Raw genomic sequence first — 27,361 nt, 5'->3', positions numbered from 1 at the left:
GGGAACGACATGACTGATAGTTTGATTGCACAATTTGGGCAGTGCCGCGGAACGTCTTAAAGAAAGTGGCTTAATTTGTGACTCAGCCCAGTAATTAATTCAGTAATTTCGTTCATCTTTTATTTTTTTGCAGCAACACTAATTGTAACATCCTACTACCTTAGAGTCGTTACCATGTGATTTATAAATGTGCCATTAGGTCGCTAATCGAGGTTTTATGTTGAGAAGTGTGATTAAATCAAAATAAAAACTCCTTTGGCAAACGTTAATTATAAAATATTTGGGCATTCATTAAAGTCGTAAAAGTTATACATTTGGATCCTAAAATATTGTTTCAAAAATGTGTTACAACTCAAAAGTTAAAGTACAGTCGACTTAGGCGACAAAACCAACCATTTACAAAATATCCCTAAACAAAACCCCGGCTGTGACAGCTGGGTAGGCCGAACATGTACACGCTGCTCCACGCCCTCCAACTCATGGTTGGTCGACATTTCCCTTGCCCTTACCTGCACCATAAAGCACCCGTAAGCCGAGTCCTAGCAAGAAAACTCAACACATAACATGTCACAATTCAATCTAGTAGTAAACAACTTAAACAAATAGCAAATTAAACACATAGCGGCCTATGCCGACCCAGGTGCTTTACCAGGCACTGGGTTCACGGTCATCATCGGCGGGTGAATACAACACCCTTAGAGGGTCTCGCCCTAGTGGCCTGCATTCAGCATGCTTAATGCCGATCCCGGCCTTCGTCATTCATTTATAATCATGCACAACATAGCATAACATTTACAGGTATTCACACACACACACACACACATTAAACACAAATAATAGGGCCATGCCCTACTCTACGGGTACAAACAGTTTTCTTACATGTGTCCCAAGCTGATTGATTAATGCGATCTCGAGCATGATCCCCTAAATCCGAGCCTTGACGTAAAACCTAGTTACAACGCATCAGTAAATAGACATCCATCACTCCCTAACCAAATAAGAACTTCGGATTAAAATACTAGCCTTCGGAACCTCGAATTCTATTAAACCGGGTGGTAGAATCCTTCCCGAGTCCAAGCATTTGGGTTCCCGAGCTTAAAACCCAATATTGGCCATTTTCCTTCACGACTCGCTGCAAGTCAGAGAGCTTTGGCTCTCTCATTTGGGGAACACGGGCCGCGGTGCGCCCTGCCTGCGTCGCGATGCCTGGGCAAAATTAGAGGCTTCCCAGGCCTCTTCGCACACACGAGCTGCGACGCCTGAAGAACAGGGCTGCGATTCAAGCCTAAAACCCAAAAATTCCCGTACATTTCTACGAGCCATTCTCTCTAAAATTCATCCAAATCAGAGCCTAGACCCATAATTCAGTCTACAATTCGTATCAAAGCAGCATAACTCGCATAGATACCCCAAAACTCATCCCACATACTCATCAAAACTTAGAAATGATATCCTAAAGTTCAACCCCATAAAACCTCTAAACCACAATAGAAAACTCAGTAAAATCAGCAGTAGCTACCAAGAGAAACACAAAAATAACCTTACCTCAATTGATGATCAAACCCTGAGCTAAATCTCAACTACTTCAGGCTTCAATTTCCCTTAAATTCCAATCCTTCTCCATTGAATTTCAGCAAGAATTCTCCTTAGTCTTTGAGTGAGAGAGAGAGAGAGATAAACTTAAGGGAGTGTGTTTTCTTTCTGATTAGTTCTAGTATCTCACTCAAGTCTATCCACTAAAAAAGACCAAAACGCCCCTAAGTAAATCCTTAGTCATTTAATGCCACCAAGGGCAATCCCTTCATTTACCTTATCCCGCTAATTCCTCGAGTATTCCTATAATTCCTCATTTAATCCCGACATACTCAAACAATCGCTGAATTACTACCCGTTACCCGACAATCCCAAACACGTACTATATCCCCAAAATACCCCTAGGCTCACCCTGAGCCGGGTATTCGACCCCGTTGTGACTATTTCGCTATTCCGCTCCCTAGGACCGTCTCGGATCACACATCACAAATAAATCTCCATAATCTTGTGGTCTCAAGCACAATACACATATAATTTACATTTATGCCCTCAACGGGGAAAAATTACAAATATGCCCTACTAACCAAAATGGGTCCACATGCATATTTAATACACCTAAACATGCATTCCTAATCACATAATCATTTAATCCACATAATAACATAATTAAATCAATTTTTACCCTCCTAGCACGTTAATCAAGGCGCTAAGCCTTATTAGCATATTTGGGACGTTACACTAATGGATAAAGAAAATTAGTTTCAACATCAAAAACAATAAAACTGGAACAACATATAATAACATATTGGAAAAAGTAAATAAACATCCCCAACCCATTGGTCCAATTGCCTATTCATAACTAGAAAATGGTAGTTTTGTTTTCCAGCATGTATATTACATTATTATTTTATAAAGAGATATATATGTGTTTGTTGTTAGAGAAATATATAATTCAATGGAAATGATGAAAACCAAAATACAACTCTAGACAAGTGAATACAAGGAATAAGGTGATTGATTAAATAAAATTACAACCATATTGCAAAAGATACAAGTAAATAAGAAGAAAAGATGATATATAGAAAAGAAAGAAAAAAAGGATACAACTCAAAATAAAATAATAATAGTAAATATAGAGACTAGAAAAAAGGAAATAATAACTAAGAAGAAAAGAAGAACAGATAATAAAATAAGAACAGTATTACACTCACAGAACATTAAGTGTATAGTAGTGGGGATCACCAACATGAACAAGGTTTAAGACCTTTGTCCAAAACCTTATTTTCCTGTATTTTCTAAGCACTAAGGAAACTCTCAAAATGGAAATACCTCTATGGAATTATCAATCATTTTGGTCAATTTCTAGCCAAGTGCTCTAGTGGATAGAAATGGTATATCTTACATGTGAGCACTAAGCTTCTATTTATAGAGTTTTGAGAAAGTATTTAAATTTCAAACTCAACCAACCCCTTGGTTGTTACCAATGTTAAATTGGGTGTTTATGGAATTAAAAAGAGGAATTGAGAGTTACCAAAAGGTTTGCAACATTCAAAATGCATGAAATTGTTTGACTGGCTGGCAGCACACTTGGGCGTCGCGACACACAATGACTAGCTCAAATCTTTTGTGGAATTGAGAGTCATAGTTTTGTGCATTTCGTCTCAAATCTTTCTGACATGTTTTGTAACCTCCATTTACATATTTATGAGTTAAAAACATATATCCAACAACTATTCAACATAATAGCTCATGAAATTCAAATTTAGAAATGTGTAACTCTCATTTTACACATTAATAGGTGATCATTTTGGAAGTTACAAATGGTTACTACTTTTGTAAGATGTGTAATTCCCAAAAGTATGTTACAAATTTGGATACGCACATTTGTCCCACTTATTTTTAACTCTCAAACTATGCTACAAAATGTGACAAACTCATTTTGTCACTTTTATTTAATTTAACATTATATTATTATAAAAAAAATAAAACATTTGTTACATTTTTATTTCTTTTATATATATTTCAATTTTTTATATATATTACAAGCAACGTGCAATGCAAGTTTTCTTAGTTTTATTTATAGAATCCATTAATTATATTTAATAAATTTGTATCATTGTCATATAAATTTTAAATAAATAAACAATATTATATATAAAAGAATAACATAACCATGAAAAATTAAACAAAAACATTGTTTATGATTATATATATATATAATATGATAACCATTTTAAATATAAATGATAAGTTTTTTAATAAAAATTAAGATTATGTATTATATATTATTATTATAATGATATTTTATAATATTTAAATGTATATTAATATAGGTATTAAATATCTAGTATTGTATTAAATATTATTATAATAATATGTTATAATATTTGAATTCATATTAATATAATTAGTAAAAAAATTCGCACTATATATTATTATCATAATAATATTTTATAACATTTAACTTTATATTAATATAATTATTAAATATATAGTATTGCATTATATATTATAATAATATTGATATTTTATAACATTTGAATTTGAAATTAAATTTGAATTTGAATTTATATGAATATAATTAATACATATTTATTTTTAATTAGTTTTAAAAGTATATTCCGTGAAATATTTAGAACATTTCATTAAAGTTAACAAAACAAAACAAACTGTTAAAATCAATAATTTCTGTTATCTGCACACTTTTTATATAGAAGAGATATGTGATAGATGAGAGGAAAATTATATTTTTTTAAAAATTAAAATAACTTGAAAATCATATTTTTAAAATCCGACAACGTATTAAAAAAACAAATACAGTAAAAATATTAAAAATATATATAAATTATTCATTTATTAAGAAAATAGTTTATATTTTCTTGGACCATGTGTTTAGAAAAATTACTTTTTGGACTATGTATTTTGTAAAATGGTTTAAATATAACTCTAAACCCAATTTTGATAAAGAAAAAATTGAATATGACAACACAATTATTAAGTAGAATAATTGTGATTTGTTATGAATGGTTAGTTTGTGGAAATATTTGTGATTATAGTTGAAAAAACTTTGACCAAAATCAAGTTTAGGGGTTATGATTATGATAAGTTTAGATTTTTTGTTTTGATCATATTTGTTTCCAGGTCTGGCTAAGTAACTGTTTACCATCGCAACTAATTCTTTTTTTTTCAGATCTAACTGTCATCAGTTACCTTCACGATCAATTTAGTTTATTTTTCTCACATCATTTTTTTCAAATCTCACTAAGTAACCAATTACAATCCAGTTGGTATTTTGATAGTGGTACATTACTAAGAAATTCAAAATTATTTTTATAGTTGTAACCAGTTACTACAACACCACTTAAAAAATAAAACTGATTTTTATAGTTGTAACCAATTACCACACATCACTAAAAAAAATTGACAGTGGCATACGATTACTAACACAAAAAAAAAATCAAAATTGTTTTGATAGTGGTAATTGGTTACTGCAGAGAAAATGTTGATTGAAGAAGATAAAACATGGAAGAAAAGTAGAAAAAATGGAAATAAAAAACATGGTGATGAAGGTCTCTGTAACGACCCAAATTTACGAATAAGGCGTAAGGGCCTTGATTAGTGTGCCGGGAGGGCATAACTGGATTATATGTGATTTAATGATTAAAAAGCATGTTATATGATTATTTGAATATCTGTGATGCATGACTATGTTTATTAGTGTGCATGTAGGCCCTGACTAGGTTAGAAAGGCATATTCGTAATTTTAGCCCGTTGAGGGCATAAATGTAAATAATTGTAATAAATTGTTGAGACCACATTATTATGTGGATATATTTGTAATCTGTGACTCGAGGCAATCCTAGTGAGCAGTTCAATCCTAGTGAGCAGTTCAGCGAAAAAAGTCACGGCGGGAATTTATACCCAGCTCGGGTCGAGCTTGGGGTATTTCTGGGAATTTAGAGAATATATTGGAGTCTATTTTGATATTGAGGAATATAATTGGTGATTAGTTAGGCGTCGGGAAGTAAGCGGAAAATATTAGAGACATTCGAGGAGTTAGCGGGGATTGGAAGCCCCCAGGTTGATTTAAAGGCTTAGGAATTATGGGAGGGCAAATGGGTCATTTTGTTTAAAAACCAGGGATAAGCACTACTCTGCCTTTATACACTTAGTGGAAAGTTTAGGAACCAAAGGAAGCTGAAAAGAAAAGTCGAAGGAAAAAGGAAAGAAGGAAAAGTGGGAGACTATTTTCTCTCTCTCGATTTAGGCTTCTCATCACCAATTCTTGAGGTCTCTTGGAGCTAAAACTCAGAGAAAGTTTGGGCAGGAGCTTGAGGCTAGGATCCTTGCTTTGTCTTGAGGAATTGGCAGAGGTTACTCATCATTTGAGGTAAGGTCTTGAGGTTGTAACTCAGTTTCTGGTTCTTAGTATTAATATGGATTTTGAGCTGAGTTTTGGTGGGAATTCTAGAGAATTGAGGCTGAAGCTTTGAGGAGGTGAAGCCTAAGCAAATGTGGAAGATAACCTAGGTTGAGCTCATCCATCAAAGGTAAGAAACTCTGGTTTAAACTCTGTGATTTCAGTTAATTTGTGTTGAGTTTTGAGCTCTAGGTTCAGCCATGGTGAATTTTGTGTTTTGGGGTGCATGTGGTTGAATTTCTTGTGGTTGGGACTTGTGGGATGAGTTGAGGATGTTGGGAGGCTTGTTTTGAAGTTTGGTTGGGTTTTGGAAATGTTTGGCTTGGGAAAATTCGAAGGAGAAAAATCTGTGCTGGGCTGTGCTGTGACTAGCGTTGTAGCGCTAGTCACTGGGTGCTACAGCGCTAGGCCCTGAAGTTTCAGAGTTTTTTAGCTCTGCTTGTAGCGCTATAGCGCTCTCCTTAGGGCGCTGTAGCGCGACCCTGTTCCCAGAGAGGGGTTTTTGAGTTATTTCTTAGGGTTTTTGTCCGAGGGCTCGGGGTTTGGTTCCACCACCCCGTTTGGTGGAATTAGGGCATCCTGAGACTAGGTTTTGGAATTGAGATTTGAAGTTGGTTTTGACTTGTGACCGTGACTAGGTGTACGCTAGGGCTCAGACGGGGTCATGCTTGAGGATCGAATTGAACAAAGCTAGCAAAATCTAAAGGTAAGAAAACTGCACCCGGTTATGTATTTGTGATGGGACTAAGAGCTTCCTATATCTGTATGATGTCATAGATGGTATTATGCCATGGGACATGTGATAAAAGGCCTAAGGGTGTCGTAAATAATACTTGCGCATAGGGCGCGGCTCGACCACTGGTAGCTGATGACAACTTAATATTCACTGAGCTCGGTTTAAGCGGGCCGGAGTCAGTGGGATAAATAGAGGGTCCGGCCTAAGGGCGTTAACCCTGGTTATCATATGTGAATTGATTATTGAAATGAAATGATATGCTTGATATGCTGAATACTTGAATAACATGAATGCTTAGACTGTTGAGTACATGTTTATACTGTATGAGTTATCTGGTTGTTAGTTTGATGATTATGCTCTGTTATTGTGTTTTCTTGCTGGGCCTTGGCTCACGGGTACTATGTGGTACAGGTAAAGGCAAGGGCAAGTTGGATCAATCCTGAGATGGAGAGCTTCGGGGCTGAATGTACATAAACAGCTGATCGGTCGCCATGGCCGAGGAGTGATACAGGACAAGAAAAGCTTAATTGTCTGTTTTGCCTTAGAGTGGCTAGTAACTGTATTCTAATCCTGAGGTTATGTAAACTGTCTTTTAACTTTACTACTTGTGGGATCCCATGTAAAAATGTTTGATTATAAGAAATGAAACTTTTGAGACCGAAATCTTTTAACCCTAGTTCCACTTTAACACGTTTCCAACTAAATGACTTGATTAGCGAGTCTTGCACCTTTATAAACACACAGTGTAACGGTCTTGGCTATCAAGAGCGTTACAACTTGGTATCTGTAATGCCTCGAATTTCCTAATAAGGGTTAGACCCTTGATTAGGAGGCCGGGAGGGCCATAATTGAATTATGATACTATTTAATGATCATATGCATGTTCATATGAATTATATTATTATATGATGGTAAATGCATGCATATAGGTGTTTTTATGATTATAAGGGTATTTTGGTAATTTGGCCGCTGCGGGCGTAATTGTGTATTTTGGGTGCATGGTTGTGATTAATTAATATAGCCACATTATAAGGTGGATTGGTTCGAGCTATTCGGCATGAGACGATCATGAGATGTAAGTGTTCGGTCTAGTCATAACGGGTTTAAGTTCGGAGCTCGGGGTGAGTCTCGGGGTCATTTTGATGACTAGAACATTACCGGGAACAAAAGGGTAATGGGATATGATTTATTGGTATTTGAGATTATTGAGAATAGCGGGAATTGGAGAGCGTTAATTATAATTAACGAGATAGGCGGGAAAGGACGGTTTTGCCCTTGGGGTGGCTTTAGGAACCTTAAATGACCTAGGGGCATTTAGGTCATTTAGCTTGGACTTATATGAGGGTTAGTAGGCTGTGGAAAACATAACCAAAAACAGAGCCCCATCCTCATCTTCTTCTTCTCTCTCGTACATGTTTTCCCCTTTGCTTTTCTTTGAATTTTGAGAGCCCAAATTGAGGAGTTAAGCTAGGGGATCAAAGATGGGAGCTTAGGAACTTGATTCAGCCATTAAAGGGGATTCAAAATCAAGTTTGAGGTAAGTTCCAGCCATTAGTTTCATGGTATACTCTTTTTTGGCTTTAAACTTTCAGCTTGTGATTTCTTGGTAAATAGTTTGAATTAATGGAAGTTTAGTTGATGTTTAACTTGGGTTTTGATGTGTGTGAGTTGTTGATAATGTTTAGTGGTTGAATTGGGTGTTAGGTTGAGGTTTGGGACTGGTTTGAAGGTTTAGTTTCGAGGAGAAACGCAGGGGAAGCAAGCTGGCGGCTTGCTGGTTTGCGTAATGTGCCGCGGCCTGAGTGTGTTTCTGGGAAGAATTATGCTTCTGTCTGAGGGTGAGTTGCGGCATGGCTATGGTGAGCCGCGGCCCATCAAGGCATTTTTGGCCAAAAGTGAGTTTTTGACTTGGAGATGCTAGCCATAGGCCTCGGGGTCGATCCTACTACCCGGTTAAGTGTGGATTGATGATCCAGAGGCTAGATATTGGTTTGGGAACCTATGTTGATCATTTTTATTGATGGTATCCTATATTTGGTTATGACTAGGTGACCGCTAAAGGACTAAAAGTTGATCGTTCTCAAGGGTCGTTCTTTTAGTCATTCTAGCTCGACTCTGAGGTAAGAGAACTGCACCCTGTGTATATGTGACATGCATGGCTATTATTGATGCATGTTGGTTGATTATTAAACGTGACATGCATGGCTATCATTGATGCATGAGAAACATGTGATTAGGACATGCTTTGCCTACTGGGTATGATATCGTTCAGAGCTTGAATCTCTGTGATTATGCATGATCCTAATTGTACTAGTACTTGTTTAGTGAGCATGCTGAATACCTTGTTTATGGATATTGAACATGTGATATATGTTTGGTGCCATGGCTTACTTGTGTATGGCACTGACTAGTCAGGGACACTGACCTAAGAGTTAGAAATGGCATAGCGTCATGAACGTCGGGCCAAATGAAGATTAGATCTAATCGATATCAGCATTGAATGGCTCTATGGCATTAATGCTGGACCGACCCTAAAGTCGATGAACTTGCATTGAATGGATCTATGGCATTAATGCTGGACCGACCCTAAAGTCGATGAACTTGCATTGAATGGCTCTATGACATTAATGCTGGACCGACCCTAAATTCGATGAACCTATAAGCGCTTGCCTGGTCTAAGACCAGATGTTCAGAGCCAGGGCATATGACCCCGGTGACTGTCTGTCACATGGCTAGGGAACGCTGTTCCATAGTTACGACTTTAGAGTCAGGAGGAAGGTTATGTTGGTGACCAATCACCAAGCACCTATCCTGTTGAAGCTAGTGAGATGCTCACCCATTTGTCGAGCTCTGGTGACCCTACCGTCACATAACAAAAGAGTGTTGTCTCCAGGTTATGACTCTATGGTTATGAGGAAGGTTATGTTGGTGACCATTCACCATACACCTATCGTGATTGAACTTATGAAAGGATAACCTATCAGTTAAGCCCTGGTGACCCTATCGTCACATGGCAAAAAGGGGTTGTACCCACTTTTGTGACTTTTGCTACTGTCACCTACTTATTTTGGGACTAAGAGTCCTGGATGATTATTATGATCATTGTTGATATTACATCATGTTATATTGTGTTTTCTTGCTGGGTTTCGGCTCACAGGTGCTTTGTGGTGCAGGTAAGACAAGAGAAAGCTGGACCATCCTTGAGTTGGAGAGCTTAGGTGATGACGTGTACATATGCACCTGCTCGTCCTCCACGACCGAGGTTTAAAGTGGAACTAGGGTTAAACCCTGTTTTGCCGCATAGAACGACATGTTGTAAATAGTTTTCTGTAATAGACTCTGAAATTATATTTTTGGGATCCTAATGTATATATTAAACATTCTAGTGAAATGTTACATCTTATCCAAAAAATTTAATCCCTAAACCGCTAATCATACTTAGTTCACGATTTTGGCCAAATGACTCGATTAGCAAGTTTAGCACTGTTTACAAGGCACACCGTAACGGTCCCTGGAGTTGGGGTGTTACAGTATCAGAGCGTCCTAGGTTTAAGGGTTCCTGAAGACTGGCTAGACATGTACATTCGCCGCGAAAGACAAGCTCGACTCAGGGTTTGGTAATTGTGTATACATGATTATATGCTTAAATGAATAGAATGGAATATGACTGTTGATATCTGTTTGATTAATAGGAAACATGAGATACTCATAGGGCCTGGCCCTTGACTATTGCATGATGATATTGAGGCATGCTTATCAGCATTTCTATGCATGTGAATGAAAATATTTGGATAATTGGATGAACTATTATATTTTGATTGTTTGTGAATGTTTGGGGTTCTAATGGTGGATCATGGAATGATTATTACCCTGTCATCATAGTCTGACTGCCGAGTCGTTGATTGCAGATTGACTTGGATAATTATGCGTCCAAGAAAATCTACACGACTAGCCAGCACCGAGTCTGAGACTAGGGATGATGACCAGGGCCAAACCCCTCCGCCAGTCCCTGAGAACTGGCAGCAGCTTATGGCGGAGATGCAAGCACAGCTACAGAGCCAGGATGAACATATTCAAATTCTACGACAGCAGGCTCCATCAGAGAGTGTTGGCCCTATTGTGCCACCTGCAGTAGTACCAGTTGTACAGCCAGTAAAGGTTGGGAACAAATGGGAGTCGTTGTACTAGCGGTTCAGGAAACAGTAGCCCTCGATCTTTGAGGGAGGACCTGATCCATTGAAGGCTGAACAGTGGATGACTATGATTACTATCATCTTGGATTTTATGAGGGTACAGGGACAAGACAAAGTGGCCTGTGCCACATATATGCTGAGAGAGGATGCCCGAATCTGGTGGGAAGTGGCATGACAGACCAGAGATGTTACTACTTTGACTTGGGAAGGATTCAAGGACTTATTCAGTCAGAAGTACTATAATGTTGCTATCAGGGCAGCGAAAGTAAATGAGTTCATGGGGCTAGTACAGGGCAGTATGACAATTACAGAATATGCCCTGAAATTTGACAGACTTGTGAAGTTCGCACCAGATCTTGTGCCTACTGATGCAGCTAGGCATGATAGATTTATTAGAGGGCTTAATGCTATGATAGCCCGAGATGTGAGGATTACAACAGTTCCTGGAGGGACAACTTATGCCCAGGCTGTAGAGAAGGCTCTTACTGCTGAGGAGGCGGAGAATAAGATATGGAGGGATAGTGCAGCAAGACGGGAGGGCCGCAGGGCGGTGCCTCCATATTCTGGTTTTGGTAGGGGCGGAGGCCCCAGTGATTTAAAGAGGAAGACCCCTGATGCATCGACCGCTCCTGGTCCTGATAGGAGAGGTCGGAGTACTCAGGGTGGCCGCCAGGGAGGCGATGATTCATGGAGGACTTATCCTGAGTGCACGAGGTGCAGAAGACGCCATCCGGACGAGTGCCGGGCTAAGGCCTGTTACGTGTGTGGGGCGGAGGGACACCTCAGGAAAGACTGCCCGACAGTGAAGAAGGGAGATGCGGGGAAAGTGGACAGCTTGACTCCAGCTCGAGTGTTCACCCTGACGCAGGGGAGGCCGAGGCTAGTCCCGCGGTAGTGACAAGTCATCTTTCTAGCGTTGGCTCTCCTTTTACTGTATTGATAGACTCTGGTGCTACACATTCGTTTGTTTCTAGTAAGGTGGTTGATAGACTGTGTAGACCTAGTGAGTATTGCACTTCAGGGTTTGGGACTATTTTGCCTACAGGGGAACTGGTAGTATCTAGGAGGTGGATTAGAGCACTGCCAGTGATAGTTGATGGTAGAGAGTTGTCAGTAGACTTGATTGAGTTCAGTATGGAAGACTTTGATATGATCTTAGGTATGGATTGGTTGGTTAGATATGGATCTACTATTGACTGCAGGAAGAAGATGGTGACCTTTGAGCCGGAGGGAGAGGATCCCTTTGTCTTTGTGGGAGCGATGCATGGACCCCGTATACCCAGGATTTCAGCGTTGAGAGCTAGGGACCTATTACAGGGAGGGTGTATAGGTTTTCTGGCTAGTGTGGTGGATATCACTAGGGTTTCGCCAACAAGACCGGAGGAGACCAAATTGGTTTGCAAGTTCTTGGATGTGTTTCCTGAGGACTTACCTGGGTTGCTGCCGCGTAGGGAGATTCAATTTGTCATTGAGTTAGCGCCAGGAACAGAGCCAGTGTCGAGGGCACCGTATAGGATGGCACCGGCTAAAAGAATTGAAGATATAGTTGCAGGAGCTTCTGGATTTGGGGTTCATTAGGCCTAGTTACTCACCATGGGGTGCTCCAGTTTTGTTTGTGAAAAAAGGACGGGACTTTGAGAATGTGTATAGACTACCGGGAATTGAACAAGTTAACTATCAAGAATAAGTATCCCCTACCAAGGATTGACGACTTGTTCGATCAGTTGCAGGATAAGACGGTGTTCTCGAAAATTGATCTTCGATCTGGTTATCACCAGCTGAGGATCAAGGACGAGGACATACTGAAGACGGCCTTCCGAACGAGGTACAGGCACTATGAGTTTTTGGTCATGTCGTTTGGTTTGACCAATGCCCCAGCAGCCTTTATGGACTTAATGAACAGGGTGTTCAAAGAATTTCTGGATCAATTCGTTATTGTCTTCATCGACGACATCTTAGTGTACTCCAGTTCAGATGCAGAGCACGAGCTTCATCGTCGACGGGTTCTGTAGAGATTGAGGGAGCATCAGTTGTACGCCAAGTTTAAGAAATGTGAACTTTGGTTACCAGAAGTGACATTCCTTGGACATATTGTGGGTGCAGATGTGATTAAGGTGGACCCATCTAAGGTAGAGGCAGTTAGGGATTGGCCGAGGCTAGGGAACGCCTCGGAGGTGCGTAGTTTTCTTGGTCTAGTGGGTTATTATAGATGATTTGTGGAAGGCTTCTCGAAGATAGTGGCACCAATGACAAAATTGACACAGAAGAATTTGAAATTTATCTGGTTAGACAAGTGTGAGGACAATTTCCAAGAAATAAAGCGACAACTTATTACTACGCCTGTGTTAAATCTTCCTTCGGGGGAAGGGAAGTTTGTTGTCTACTGCGATGCATCGAGATTGGGTTTAGGTTGTGTGTTGATGCATAATGAGAAGGTCATAGCTTATGCCTCACGACAGCTGAAGGAGTATGAGCAACGGTATCCTACCCATGATTTAGAGCTAGCAGCAGTGATATTTGCACTGAAGATTTGGCGACATTATCTGTATGGGGAGAAGTGTGAGGTATACACTGACCACAAGAGTTTGAAGTATTTCTTTACACAGAAGGACCTGAACATGAGACAAAGATGTTGGCTAGAGTTGGTGAAAGACTACGATTGTGATATTCTTGACCATTCGGGGAAAGCCAATGTAGTGGCGGATGCATTGAGTCGGAGAGGCCCAAGTCAGTTATATAGTTCCACCCGGAGCTCGAGAGAGTTAGCTGCTGAAATGGTCAGAGCGGGGATAGAATTGGTAGTAGGCCAGTAGGGCCAATATTACTCTTGCAGTTGACCCTGCTAGAGCGGATTAGAGAAGGGCAATTGGTAGACGCTCAGTTACAAGAGGTTAGAGAAAATGTCTTAGCAAGAGTAGCTAAGGACTATTCTATTTCTGAGATTGGTTTGCTTCGATATCAAGGACGGATTTGTGTTCCGAATGATGAGGGGATCAGACGAGAGATATTGGATGAGTCACATATGACATCGTACTCACTTCATCCGGGTACCACGAAGATGTACTAGGATCTACGGACATTATATTGGTGGCCCGGGATGAAGAAGGATTTGGTGGAGTACGTAGCCAGATGTTTAACCTGTCAGCAGGTGAAAGCTGAGCATCAGCGACCGGCAGGGTTGCTTCATCCTTTGGGTATTCTCGAGTGGAAATGGGAGGATATTACGATGGATTTTGTGGGAGGTTTACCCAAAACAGTAGGGCTTCATGACTCGGTGTGGTTGATAGTGGATAGATACACCAAGTCAGCCCATTTTCTTCCAGTGAGGTCGACATATACTGTGGATCAGTATGCAGAGTTGTATGTGAGGGAGATCGTACGTCTCCATGGGGTTCCTAAGTCTATAGTGTCAGACCAGGATCTTATCTTTACCTCCAAGTTTTGGGGTATTTTGCAGAAGACTATGGGGACTCAATTGAAGTTCAGCACAACCTTTCATCCTCAGATTGATGGATAGTCTGAGAGGACGATTCAGGTGTTGGAGGATATGCTCAGAGCGTGTGTGATCGACTTTGAGGGATCATGGAGTAAGTATCTCCCGTTGATTCAATTTTCATATAACAATAGTTACCAATCAACGATTGGAGTGGCTCCCTACGCGATGTTAGATGGAAGGAAGTGTAGATCACCCATTCATTGGGATGAGATGGGTGAGAGGAAGTATTTAGGGCCAGATGTGGTTCAGAGGACAAGTGAAGCTATAGAGAAGATCCGAGCTAGGATGCTCGCCTCACAGAGCAGACAGAAAAGCTACACTGATCCCAGGCATAGGGACGTGGAGTTCCAGGTTGGGGACCACGTATTTCTCCGAGTTTCACCATTGCGAGGGGTGAGGAGGTTCGGTAAGAAGGGCAAGCTAAGCCCTAGGTTAATCAGACCTTTTGAGATTCTGGAAAGGATCGGTCAGGTGGCTTACAGATTAGCCTTGCCACCATCGTTGTCGGGAGTTCATGACGTATTTCATGTTTCTATGCTCTGGAAGTACATCTCAGATGTGACACATGTGTTAAGGTATGAAGACTTGGAATTACAAACAGATTTAGCCTATGAGGAGCAACCGGTCCAGATCTTGGATCGGAAGGACAAAGTACTACGGAATAAGACGATTCCTCTTGTTAAAGTGTTGTGGAGGAATAGTAGGGTCAAGGAGGTGACCTAGGAGCTTGAGTCTGCGATGCGGGATCAGTGTCTCGAATTATTCAGGTAAATTTCGAGGACGAAATTCTCATTAGGAGGGGATAGTTGTAACGACCCAAATTTACTAATAAGGCTTAAGGGCCTTGATTAGTGTGTCGGGTGGGCATAACTGGATTATATGTGATTTAATAATTAAAAAGCATGTTATATGATTATTTGAATATCTGTGATGCATGACTATGTGTATTAGTATGCATGTAGGCCCTGACTAGGTTAGAATGGCATATTCATAATTTTAGTCCGTTGATGGCATAAATGTAAATAATTGTAATAAATTGTTGAGACTACATTATTATGTGGATATATTTGTAATCTGTGACTCGAGGCGATCTTAGTGAGCGGTTCAACGAAAAAAGTCACGGCGGGAATTTATACCCGGCTCGGGTCGAGCCTAGGGTATTTCTGGGAATTTAGAGAATATATTGGAGTCTATTTTGATATTGAGGAATATAATTGGTGATTATTTAGGCGTCGGGAAGTAAGCGGAAAGTATTAGAGACATTCGAGGAGTTAGCGAGGATTGGAAGCAAAATACCAAAATGCCCCTAGGTTGATTTAAAGGCTTAGGAATTATGGGAGGGAAAATGGGTCATTTTGTTTAAAAACTAGGGATAAGCACTAGTCTGCCTTTATACACTTAGTGGAAAGTTTAGGAACCAAAGGAAGCTGAAAAGAAAAGTAGTAGGAAAAATGAAAGAAGGAAAAGTGGGAGACTCGTTTCTCTCTCTCGGTTTAGGCTTCTCATCACTAGTTCTTGAAGTCTCTTGGAGCTAAAACTCAGAGAGATTTTGGACAGGAGATTGAGGCTCGGATCCTTGATTTTTCTTGAGGAATTGGCAGAGGTTACTCATCATTTGAGGTAAGGTCTTGAGGTTGTAACTCAGTTTTTGGTTCTTAGTATTAATATGGATTTTGAGCTGAGTTTTGGTGGGAATTCTAGAGAATTGAGGCTGAAGCTTTGAGAAGGTGAAGGCTAAGCAAGTGTGGAAGATAACCTAGGTTGAGCTCATCCATCAAAGGTAAGAAACTCTGGTTTAAGCTCTGTGATTTCAGTTGATTTCTGTTGAGTTTTAAGCTCTAGGTTCAGCCATGGTGAATTTTTGTTTTTTGGGGTGCATGTGGTTGAATTTCTTGTGGTTGGGACTTGTGGGATGAGTTGAGGATGTTGGGAGGCTTGTTTTGAAGTTTGGTTGAGGTTTGGTTGAGTTTTGGAAAGGTTTGGCTTGAGAAAATTCGAAGGAGAAAAATTTGTGCTGGGCTGTGCTGTGACTAGCGCTGTAGCGCTAGTCACTGGGCGCTACAGCGCTAGGCCCTGAAGTTCCAGAGTTTTTTAGCTCTGCTTGTAGCGCTATAGCGCTCTCCTTAGGGCGCTGTAGCGCTACCCTGTTCCCAGAAAGGGGTTTTTGAGTTATTTCTTAGGGTTTTTTCCCGGGGGCTCGGGGTTCGGTTCCACCACCCTGTTTGGTGGAATTAGGGCTTCCCGAGAGCTCGGGATTAGTCCCGAGGCTAGGTTTCGGAATTGAGATTTGAAGTTGGTTTTAACTTGTGACTGTGACTAGGTGTACGCTAGGGCTCAGGCGGGATCGTGCTTGAGGATCGAATTGAACAAAGCTAGCGAAATCTAAAGGTAAGAAAACTGCACCCGGTTATGTATTTGTGATGGGACTAAGAGCTCTCTATTTCTGTATGATGTCATAGATGGTATTATGTCATGAGACATGTGATAAACGACCTAAGGGTGCCGTAAATAATACTTGTGCATAGGGCACGGCTCGGCCACTGGTAGCTGAGGACAACTTAATATTCACTGAGCTCGATTTAAGCGGGTCGGAGTTAGTGGGATAAATAGAGGGTGCAGCCTAAGGGCGTTAACCCTGGTTATCATATGTGAATTGATTATTGAAATGAAATGATATGCTTGATATGCTGAATACTTGAATAACATGAATGCTTAGACTGTTGAGTACATGTTTATACTGTATGAGTTATCTGGTTGTTGGTTTGATGATTATGCTCTGTTATTGTGTTTTCTTGCCGGGCCTTGGCTCACGGGTGCTATGTGGTACAGGTAAAGGCAAGGGCAAGCTGGACCAGTCCTGAGATGGAAAGCTTCGGGGCTGAATGTACATAAACAGTTGATCGGTCGCCATGGGCGAGGAGTGATACAGGACAAGAAAAGCTTAATTGTCTGTTTTGCCTTAGAGTGGCTAGTAACTGTATTATAATCCTGAGGTTTTGTAAACTGTCTTTTAACTATACTACTTGTGGGATCCCATGTAAAAATGTTTGATTATAAGAAATGAAACTTTTGAGACCGAAATCTTTTAACCTAGTTCTACTTTAGTTAGTGTAACACGTTTCCAACTAAATGACTTGATTAGCGAGTCTTGCACCTTTATAAACACACAGTGTAACAGACTTGACTATCCAGGACGTTAAAGTCTCTGTATTTTTTTTATTCAAAAAATAATGTAAAAAAATGCGTTATAAAATATGAATGATAAAAAAATAATACAAATAGATTAAAATTATAAAAATAACCTTAAAATATATTAAAACTAGCTACTAAAACTTTATAAAAAAAAATAAAATATAGTATACAAATAAAATATTACAAATATATGGGAAAAAACTCTCATAAGAAATGTAAACAACAAAAATACAATCCAGTCGGTATTTTGATAATGGTACATTATTAAAAAAATTCAAAATTATTTTTATAGTTGTAACTAATTACCACAATACCACTTAAAACTTAAAATTGATTTTTATAGTTGTAACCAATTACCACACATCACTAAAAAAAAAAATTGACAGTGACATACGATTACTACTACAAAAAAAAAATCAAAATTGTTTTAACAGTGGTAAATGATAAATGCAAAAATAGAGGAGAAGAAGAAAAGATGGAAATAAAAAGCATGGTGATGAAGATCTTAGTTTTTTTTTCTTAAAAAAATAATGTTTTATAAAATATGAATAATAAAAAATAATACAAATAGATTAAGATTGTAAAAATAATCTCAAAACATATTTAAAACTAGCTACTAAAACTTTATAAAAAATAAAATATGGTATACAAATAAAATATTACAAATATATAGAAAAAAAACTCCCATAAAAATGTAAACAAAAAAAATATACCATAAAAAACTTAAGAAAAAAAACTATCTTTTTCAAAGTCTAAAAAAAATCACATATTTAGTGTAATTTCCATTTATTTTAATATCTTAAATCAAAACTTATCTTAAAAATAATAGAAATAATTACTTTCACATATATATATACATTTTTGTTATAGTTTCAATTATTAGATAATTATTTGGTACATAGTGTTTAAGAAAGCCACTCAAATTTCCTATTTTCAATTGTTAAAAAAAACTATTAGACAATAACTAGAACTAGTAAATACTTACCCGTCAGGATAGTAAAGTCACACAGCGGTATTTTGAGCCACATTACTACCAACAACACATGTAGTACAAAATAATAGTTATCACTTTTTTTTTCTTAAATCACGAAGCTCAGTGATTCAGTCTATTATGACAAAATAAATAAATAAATAAAATAAACAATGAGAGAGCCTGTCAAACTCAACTGCTTGCTTATGAGTCAAAACAAAACAAGTTTATTAAACGTGAATTGAGGAACCAAATGGCAAAACTGTCCTTCAAAGAAGGCCGTGAATTTACTAACCAGAATGACAATTTATTTCCATGAAGAGTGGAACCATAATTCTGATGAACAAACCAAACCATTGGCCTGACAAATTATTTTTAATCATGGGTGTCAAGCATGAACATTATTGTATGACACTTGCTTGACAAAGTTTATATAAACCTATTGATAATATTATAGGCAACAAGGAACTTAATCTAAGGCTTTCTCGGGGGCCAAAAAGAAGTTAACATCAAATAGGTTATGGTGGGGAATTGAATTGAATTACTTACAATGGACTAGTGTTTTTTCTTTCTTTCTATGATAATAGAGCTGCCTAGCAAAAGGGCATGTGTTTCGAGTCACTGTGTTTTCGGAACACAGATGGAAAACTCAGCTTTCCACTTTGTCTTGCAATAGCTAGAGTAAGACTATCTTGTAGGCGGTCGAGCTGAGTGAGTTGATCCTATCTTGGAAAATCAAAGAATGATCATAGAACTCATATAGCATACCTGTCATCTTTCTCCACCCTCCTCTTCTTGATCCTCGAGTTGAGCTTCTTCTTTGTTGCTTAACTCTCCAGCTCCACCACCTTCTTGGTTTTCGCTGTCCTGGTCAAAAAACAGTCCAGATGATATGGAATCATCTTCGTCGAAATCCTCTTCATTTTCCTTCTCTCTTGAATGCAATGTCGATTCGCTGTCCATCCAAACAGGGCATCTATGAACAACACCGAGTGCAGCCAGGGCCTGTGAGGCAGAGGTAGGACTTGAAGCTTGAGTAGTTTTTTCAGCAGAATCATGCCTCAAGCAAGAACACTCGGGGACTGGATGAGATATGAAAGATTTTGACTTTGATGATCTTGATGCTTCTAGTAATCCATCAACCAGTGTTTTTCGCAAATGCTTGCGCACTGAGGTCAACCAAGTATGATTTGCATGATACAGATGCTCCCGAATTTCATCTAAAAGCTTAGCAACTTTTTTTCTGCAAAATCAACCATGAGCTTAACAAACATAAGATAGTGATGATGTTACAAGAGTTCAAGATCAAAATGTATCATAGCATTTAAAAGAGCAATGTGGGTTATCTCTGAGCTTCAAATAATACAAAACTAAATTAGTTCAAGAACATCCATGTATGTTTTCAAGCACACACTACCTGTCTGGTCGGTATGTTTTTGATGCAGCTGATTGATAAAGCCGGTGACCCATCACTAAGCTTGCAAAATTGGGATGGCCCTTACCATCACGATCGAATCCTGGGATGAATACATCAGCTTCAACACATATAACATAATCAATGGCTTCCCATAGTAATTTATGAGCATTGGTCCTTAATTCTATAACCGTACTGTCAGGCTCATTGTCGCTCTCAGCCACCCAACCCCACCAACCTTCAACGTTATAGGATTTTGGTCGTGCTGGAGGTGGTGGAAGTGGTCGAGGACGTGGGCCTGCAGTTTTCCAAGCTTCAACTTTCATCTCTTCTTCCACGGAAGGGGGAGACTTATGAAAACCATCTTCAAGGTTGGCCTCCCGGCCATAAATCCTACTGATTTCCCAAGGGGTACTGAGAGAAGTCCTATCCACAACATTCTCAAACATTCCACGAAAAGGTATTAATGTCCTTTGTCCCCCAAAGATTTCTCCCCCAGAAACGTATATGATAGTGTCCCACGAGTATCCGTATGCACGGAGAAGAATACCAACCTGTATCCATTCAAGAAAAGTTCTCTATTAAGAAATTGCTTCTTTAATGGCATCAAATCTAGATAAGAAAGCCAAGTTGATGGACTAGTTGATACTCCAGGGAAAATATTGTTGATAAAGTAAACTAAACAAACTACATTGTTGTGATCATAAATGTCATCGTTTAATAGTATTATGTTAGAAGGCATAAGCTAAAGAAGTATAGAATTAGACAGGCAACAGATGCAACCACTTTTATTTCAAGTTTTCCTCGCAAATATAAAACTAAAATCTTGATGTCACCTATGCTTACCTCTTCTGGCATTAGCGGGCAAGAACCGTTAAGACGTTTGTTAGCTGAATTCACTCTAAGATTGCCTTTAACAATTCCACGTTTACGCATCCAAGCTCTTCTGTGCTGAATGAGCTCAGTGTGTACGTCCTAATAAAGCATTTCAACACATGAGAACGAAATCAGCTACAGAAAAGTACTAAGGAGTACATCAAACACCACTCTGGTTCTGAAGTAAATACCTGGAAAAGTTCAGCACAGCCATAATATGCTAAAGCATCTCTAGTCATCCCGGGATCAAATGCAATAAATGGCAGTCCAGGAGCCCGCAACCTAAGTAAATAAATAATAAGAATAAGTGAAATTTATGAATTCAACAAAATAGGAGAGTTTATGGTGAATAGTCAAATGCCTGTTTAATATTTTAGTTGCAAGTTCCTGGACTTCCTGCCGAAATTGAAGGGCATGAAAAGCAACCCTGCATCTCAGCCTCTGATATTCTTCAAGTTCGGGTGGAAGGATAGCCTGCAGCAGATCCAGGAAAAATATAAAACACTATTAAAAGAAACTACTTACGAATAATATTAGCCATTATGATATGCAAAAAACAAAAAAACTAACATGTGTACAAAAGTATAAGATTGAAATGCAACTCTACAAGATTATACGAAAGTAGGATGCGCAGCAAGACCTCTATTTTGAAGCCTTAGAAGTTGTCAATGAACATTTTTCTTTGGTCATTGAAAACCGAAAAAGTTTTTGAATGTTTTATTTGAGAATTATTTTTTAATGCAGCTCAATTTGGTCGATGTCTCATCCTCATATTAAAAAAGAAATAGAAAAAGAAAACGAATCATCTCTATCAGGGAGAAACCAACCAATATAGACAGCAAGATAGTTGTCATTACCTGCAAACATCCACCTTCAGACACAACGAGTTCAACCACTAGGTGCTTCTTTAGCATAGGAAGAACATGGTGCTGATAATAATATGGTGAAGCAGCAAAAGGCACTTTGAAAACTGGAATTTTCTTTTTTCTCCTTTCTCCTTTAAGATGTTTAGGAAGTGTCTTAACAACTACAACGTCTTTTGCTAATGCAGCCATGAATTGGTCCTCATTGTAGAGGTATGCAAAACTCTTGAACTGAGAACTTCATAAAACATAGGATATGATAAATTGATGAAGAACATCACTAAAATAAACTTAATTTTGTATTTGATTGTCCAAAAAATAGCAACCTGATTCCTTTACTACTTGTGGCCGATAGAATCTCAGGAATTACTAAGGTCACGTTAAGAAATCGAGCAACGACTACCACATCAGATATCTGTTAGAAGCAAAAAAGGTATGGAACTATTAATAAACCATAAAAGCAGCAGTGACCACTGACCATACAAATCATATTCAATTTAAACATGACGTTCTTACCGCATTCCTGATCTCGTGGAAACCCCCTTGTATCCTGACAAAGATAAATCTATTTGTACGTGAAGATGGATCTGTTATACATACCAAAATAAAAAAATAAAAAAAACTGCATTAAGAAAAGTAACTTAAAAGTAAACATGTATACTATACAATAAAGCATATGGAATAAGATTGCAAACAGTTGATACCATGTTAAATCATCATTAATCCTTGAAGCTTAAACTAAATGGAGGTGGGCCTACACTGGTTTTTCCTTTACATTCTAACAAAACCAAAACATTCTAAGGTTCAATAGAGAAAAAAAGTTGCAGACCTCCAAATTCAGTCATTTTAAAATTAAAGTCCCATATACTGCTAACTTTCCAGTAAACTTAGATAAGAGAGGTTAGTATTGTATATACATAGATCCCCAAAATGAAAGGTCCAAAATTTAGAATCTTTATTGCCCCAGTTTAACCCATTGAACAAGTTTTTAACTTCAAACTTTTTAACTAGCATTAGTTTTAGAGTGTACCAATAATGTAACCAAGAATTTTCAAACACAAGCTTCCAAAAAATCATTAATTGAATTTTATTTCAAATGTCACCAATAAGAAACACGTGAGATCTAACCAGCATAGTATCTTCTGGGATTAGCATCAGGGTGCAAAGATTCAAGACGCCTCACTGGTCCCCATAGCCTTTTATACAATCGACTCTGCACCACACACATTAGAAATCAAAAGAAAAAAGATATTAATAAATGCTCTATAGGGACAAGAAGAAAAGTACACACTTGAGTCTATTGAAATAGTATGATCCACGTACTGAATTCAACAGTAGTCACATATAATTTCTTAAGATCGAACCAAAAAAAGTACTAAAATTCGATATTTTCAAAACCCAGATGGCTAAAACGCCACATTTTTCCATTGTTGGAGCAAAAACAAATCTTGACCACATAATATATCAACATGGTAACGAAAACCCAGAAACAAAAAAGCCTTGGAAGCTTCCAAAGCAGAGGGAAAGGACAAAAAGTCAAGCATATGAATAAAAACATGAGAATTTAAAGATGAAGAAAAAAAAAAGAGATCTTTCATGGAGTGGAATGGTCAAAACTCACAGTTTTGGAAAAATCTTCACCAATGGATCGTCTAGAGAAGATTGTGATAGTGGACTGGTACTCTGAAATACCCCCATCTGTAAATCTAGCCAATAAGATGTGAACAAAGAGAGAAATAGCAGAGAGAACAAGCCCAACCAGACCAACCCATTTCATTTTGGACTTAAACACCATCTTTGCTTCCCCTTTCATCAAGACCAATGAGTAGAACAACAAAAGCCCAACTCCCCCCTCTCTCTCTCTAAGCAATTTTTTCTCTCTGAAAGTTTCCCACTCTTTCTCTCTCTAACAGGGCCTGAAGAGAGGGAAGCAGGGAACAGAGAAGAACAGCAGTAGTAGTAATGCTATGTATAGTAGTAGTAGAAGAAAAAACAGAAACTAAGACAAGAAGAGAGAAAAGAGAAAGAGTGGCACGTGCGAAGATGTGTCTTTGTGAGAGAGCGTTGTGTCTAAACACATTATAAGATGATCCTCCTTAGAGTCTCAGACATGTTACGAAGTATGAAACTGTTTTTTCTCACTTAACACGAGAGAGAGAGCGACATTATTGTTTGATTGACCCAACTCCCTACTCGGCGCGTGGAAAGCACCGCCCACTGAAATGGCAACAAAATGGAGTACAGTGTAGGGGTGAACATTTGACCCGAAAAATCCGAAAAACCCGCAAACCCGCCCGACCCGCAGCCCGAAAACCCATTTTTTGGGAAAACCCGTCAAAATCGGGTGAAATCCGACCCGAACCCGACAAAAGTCGGGTCGGGTTCGGGTTTGAAAATTTGTTAGCCTCGGGTTCGGGTTCAAACCCGAAATCCGAAAAAATGGTATTTTTGAAAAAAAGTGTAAAAAATGGTATTTTTGCAAATTTTAGCTTTTCGGCCCAAAACCCAATAGGCTCAGCCCAACCCAAAATCAAACCTGAAATCTAAAAAAAATGGTATATTTGAAAAAAAATGGTATTTTTGAAAAAAAAGTGTAAAAAAATGGCATTTTTGCAAATCTGTGATTTTCGGCCCAAAATCACAAATGGCCCAGAAAACCCGAAATTACACCCGAACCCGAGTGAACCCGAACCCGAACCCGAAAAAACCCGAAAATTTCGGATCGGTTTCGGTACCATTTTTCTTAACCCGAAACCCGCAAAACCCGAACCCGATGAGCCCGAAACCCGAAAATCCGACCCGTGTGCACCAGTGCAGCCTCCTCAGTCTTAGCTAGCTGGCATTTTTTTTTGGGTAAAACAAAAATGGTAAAATAGTAAAACACTGAAAGAAATGGGGCACGTGATTCCGTACTTTTAAGCACGTGAGGAAAAAAGGTTTTGTGGTTATTGATTATGGTGGAAGAATGATAGTGTTTTTCAATAGGAAAATCTAATGCATATGTAAGGCAGTTTAATGCAATAGTTAAGTTTTTGTTTTTCTAAACAATAATAATGATATAATTATCTATAATGGTTTAATGAGGAAATAGTGAAAAGGGCAAGTCACATGTGAGTATTCTTAATGGGAAAAGTCAACTTTTTTTTTTGGAGCATAATTTTTAAAAATAAAAAAATAAAAGAAGGTACTTTTGATCTTGAAGGGAAAAAAAAAATTCAGGAACTTTTTATTAAAATTGGAAAATAAAAAATGGAGATCTTTTTAGAGTAAGTTGGGTCCCCTGGGGATGGAAAATAGGAAAGATGGGTTAATAATGGTATTTTGTTATATTTTATTTTTTGAAAGGGTTAATAATGGTTTTGGTGGGACCATTTTGTTCAGAAAATAAGGAGAGATAAGCAGGTAGCTAGCTTCGCCTTCACCATATATTTTTATTATGCAAAAAAAAATAAAAAGGCACTGTTTGGTTTTCTGGGGCAAATAAATAAGTAATAAATACTGTGGATTTTGGATTGTAAATTAGTGACAGGAAACCAACCACTTAGATCGCCTTTCATTATTATTTCTATTTTTTTTCCTAAGTAGTGATTATTTTGAGAATGTTTCCAATTAAATTATAAAAAATAAAAAGCTTTAGAATGGTAGTTATTCAGATATGTTATAATAAATAATGATGCCAAAGAATAATAAAAAAACTAAAAAAAACAATGATGGTTTTTTTATAGAGGAGAGAGAGAATGATGAGGCAGCTTTGAGCTAATTAAATCAATAAGTAGTACAATATTTGAGCTAAAACTAAATTTGAACGGTACTGTTTTTATTCCGAACATATTATCACATTTCTAACAAACATTTTACCATTTAAAAATATATAAAAATGAAATTAAAATATTAATTTGATTTAATTTAGGGTGGCAATGCTGGAACAATACATGCATATGGAATCTATGGTATGTTTATCTAAGATGGATGAGAATTATTTATATTCGTAATAATTCTCGTTCAAAAGTTTACCAAAATAAAAATGGGAAAACTTGGTGAGAGTGTATGGACATTTATCTCTCAAGCACAAATTTAGGTTTGGCTTCAATGGGAAAATAAAACGGAACAAACCGCCATATCACATGAGTAAATAAAAAATTGGATCAACATTGAATCTAAGGAAGAAAAGAATAAGAATGTTGTTGGGATAAAAAAGAAAAGGTAAAATAAGAAAAGTATAGTAGAAATCTAAAGGTTTGATAGGTAAATAGCATAAATTCAAACATTTATCTCCATTTGGGTCATTTTATGAGCTTCAACCCGAAGGATAAATTGTAACTACCTATAAATCAAATCTAGATGTACCTCGGCAACAAAAAAAAAAACCAACTAGGAGGCAATTTGAAGGGTGTTCATCAAATCGCATAGTACCAAAATACATGGTTTAGGTACAGTTGCAGATTGTATTTTTTTTTTCTAAACCATGTGGTGTGTGGTTTGAAATTTCACAAATGTGATTTATATTGCACCGCACTATTAGAAAAATATCAATTTAATTCTCACAAAATTATATATATCTTAGTTTATACTTTATTGTTACTATATATATATAGTACAATTTTTTTTATAGGGGCTTCACTTTAAGCGCTACCGGTAGGACTTTTAGTGTTTCTCGACCCGTAAACAGTTTTCGGCGTGACTTTTTTTTATGACCGTGTATATTGTAGATATTTAAAACATCTTGCAAACTTTCAGAAAATTCTGAATAGTTTACAGTATCGAAAACTAGGTTCAAACATGTTGTTTTCCACGCGCATAAAAAAAATTAGTCACGCGTGCAACAATATGTTTGAACCTAATTTTCGGTACTGTAAACTATTCGGAATTTTCAGAAAATTTGCAAGATGCTCTAAATAGCTACAATATACACGGTCATAAAAAAAAAGTCGCGCCGAAAACTGTTCCTGGGTTGAGAACACTGAGAGTCCTACTGGTAGAGCTTAAAATGAAACCCCTATTGGAGAATTCCCCTCATTATATATATATTTGTAAATTTTGCATTAAAATGTTTAGCTTACATTATTGATGATGTATTGTTTTTTGAGTTGTGAGTTATACATATAATTATGTATATATTTATGGTAACACTTGCTGACTTTCGAGTTAGATGTTGGTTGTTGGGATGTTTGATAAGCTATTGGATAAATTATGAATAATTTATGGATTGATTTTTATTTTGTTGACCATGAATGTATATATTATTTATGATAATCTCCTATTTTTGAATGAGTATGTTTATAAGATTTCAAGTTGAAAATTGTTAAATTATTTGGAGAAAGATGTAAACCACTTATACTGTACTGTATTTTTGTGTTGTGATTTGGGGTCTATGTGGTGTGGGTGTAGTTTGGAAAATTGTGGAGTGGTGTGATTTGAGGTCTATGTAGTATGAGTGCGGTTTGAAAAATTACTCAAACTGCATATGTGATGCGGTTTGATAAATTGGCAAAAAATCGCACCATCCGCACCGCGAATACCTCTAGGAGGCATGGCTGAGCAGACTGAAGCCAACACTTCATCTTGGAAGAATAGGATAGCAAAATAGAAAGCCAACCCTCCATCTTGGAAAAGCAAGATAGCAAAATAGGAAGCCAACAAGATAGCAAGATAGATGGAAGTCAAATAC

General features: G+C 37.8%; 1 protein-coding gene across 3 annotated transcripts; it reads right to left on the bottom strand.

Annotated features, from left to right (window-relative positions):
* Positions 1–269: 269 nt before the first annotated feature.
* Positions 270–23,784, bottom strand: LOC133817827 (O-fucosyltransferase 27). 3 transcript variants are annotated; one of them, XM_062250439.1, is made up of 11 exons: positions 23,315–23,783; positions 22,822–22,906; positions 22,210–22,280; positions 22,020–22,108; positions 21,688–21,931; positions 21,192–21,304; positions 21,022–21,112; positions 20,801–20,929; positions 19,958–20,508; positions 19,309–19,783; positions 270–509 (listed from the first exon to the last, which is right to left on the bottom strand). In XM_062250439.1, exons 1-10 carry the CDS (start codon positions 23,504–23,506, stop codon positions 19,312–19,314), a joined length of 2,037 nt encoding a protein of 678 aa, XP_062106423.1. In that variant the 5' UTR covers positions 23,507–23,783; the 3' UTR covers positions 270–509; positions 19,309–19,311. The 3 variants fall into 3 exon arrangements, with proteins under 3 accessions (XP_062106423.1, XP_062106424.1, XP_062106422.1); XM_062250440.1 differs by lacking the exon at positions 270–509 and adding an exon at positions 18,795–18,901 and having other exon boundaries at positions 23,315–23,784; XM_062250438.1 differs by lacking the exon at positions 270–509 and having other exon boundaries at positions 18,795–19,783; positions 23,315–23,782.
* Positions 23,785–27,361: the final 3,577 nt, after the last annotated feature.

Source organism: Humulus lupulus, chromosome 2 (genome assembly GCF_963169125.1).
Source record: "Humulus lupulus chromosome 2, drHumLupu1.1, whole genome shotgun sequence".
NCBI lineage: Eukaryota > Viridiplantae > Streptophyta > Magnoliopsida > Rosales > Cannabaceae > Humulus > Humulus lupulus.
Note: the sequence above shows the minus strand (reverse complement) of the source record. Positions and strands in the feature narration are given on the sequence as shown.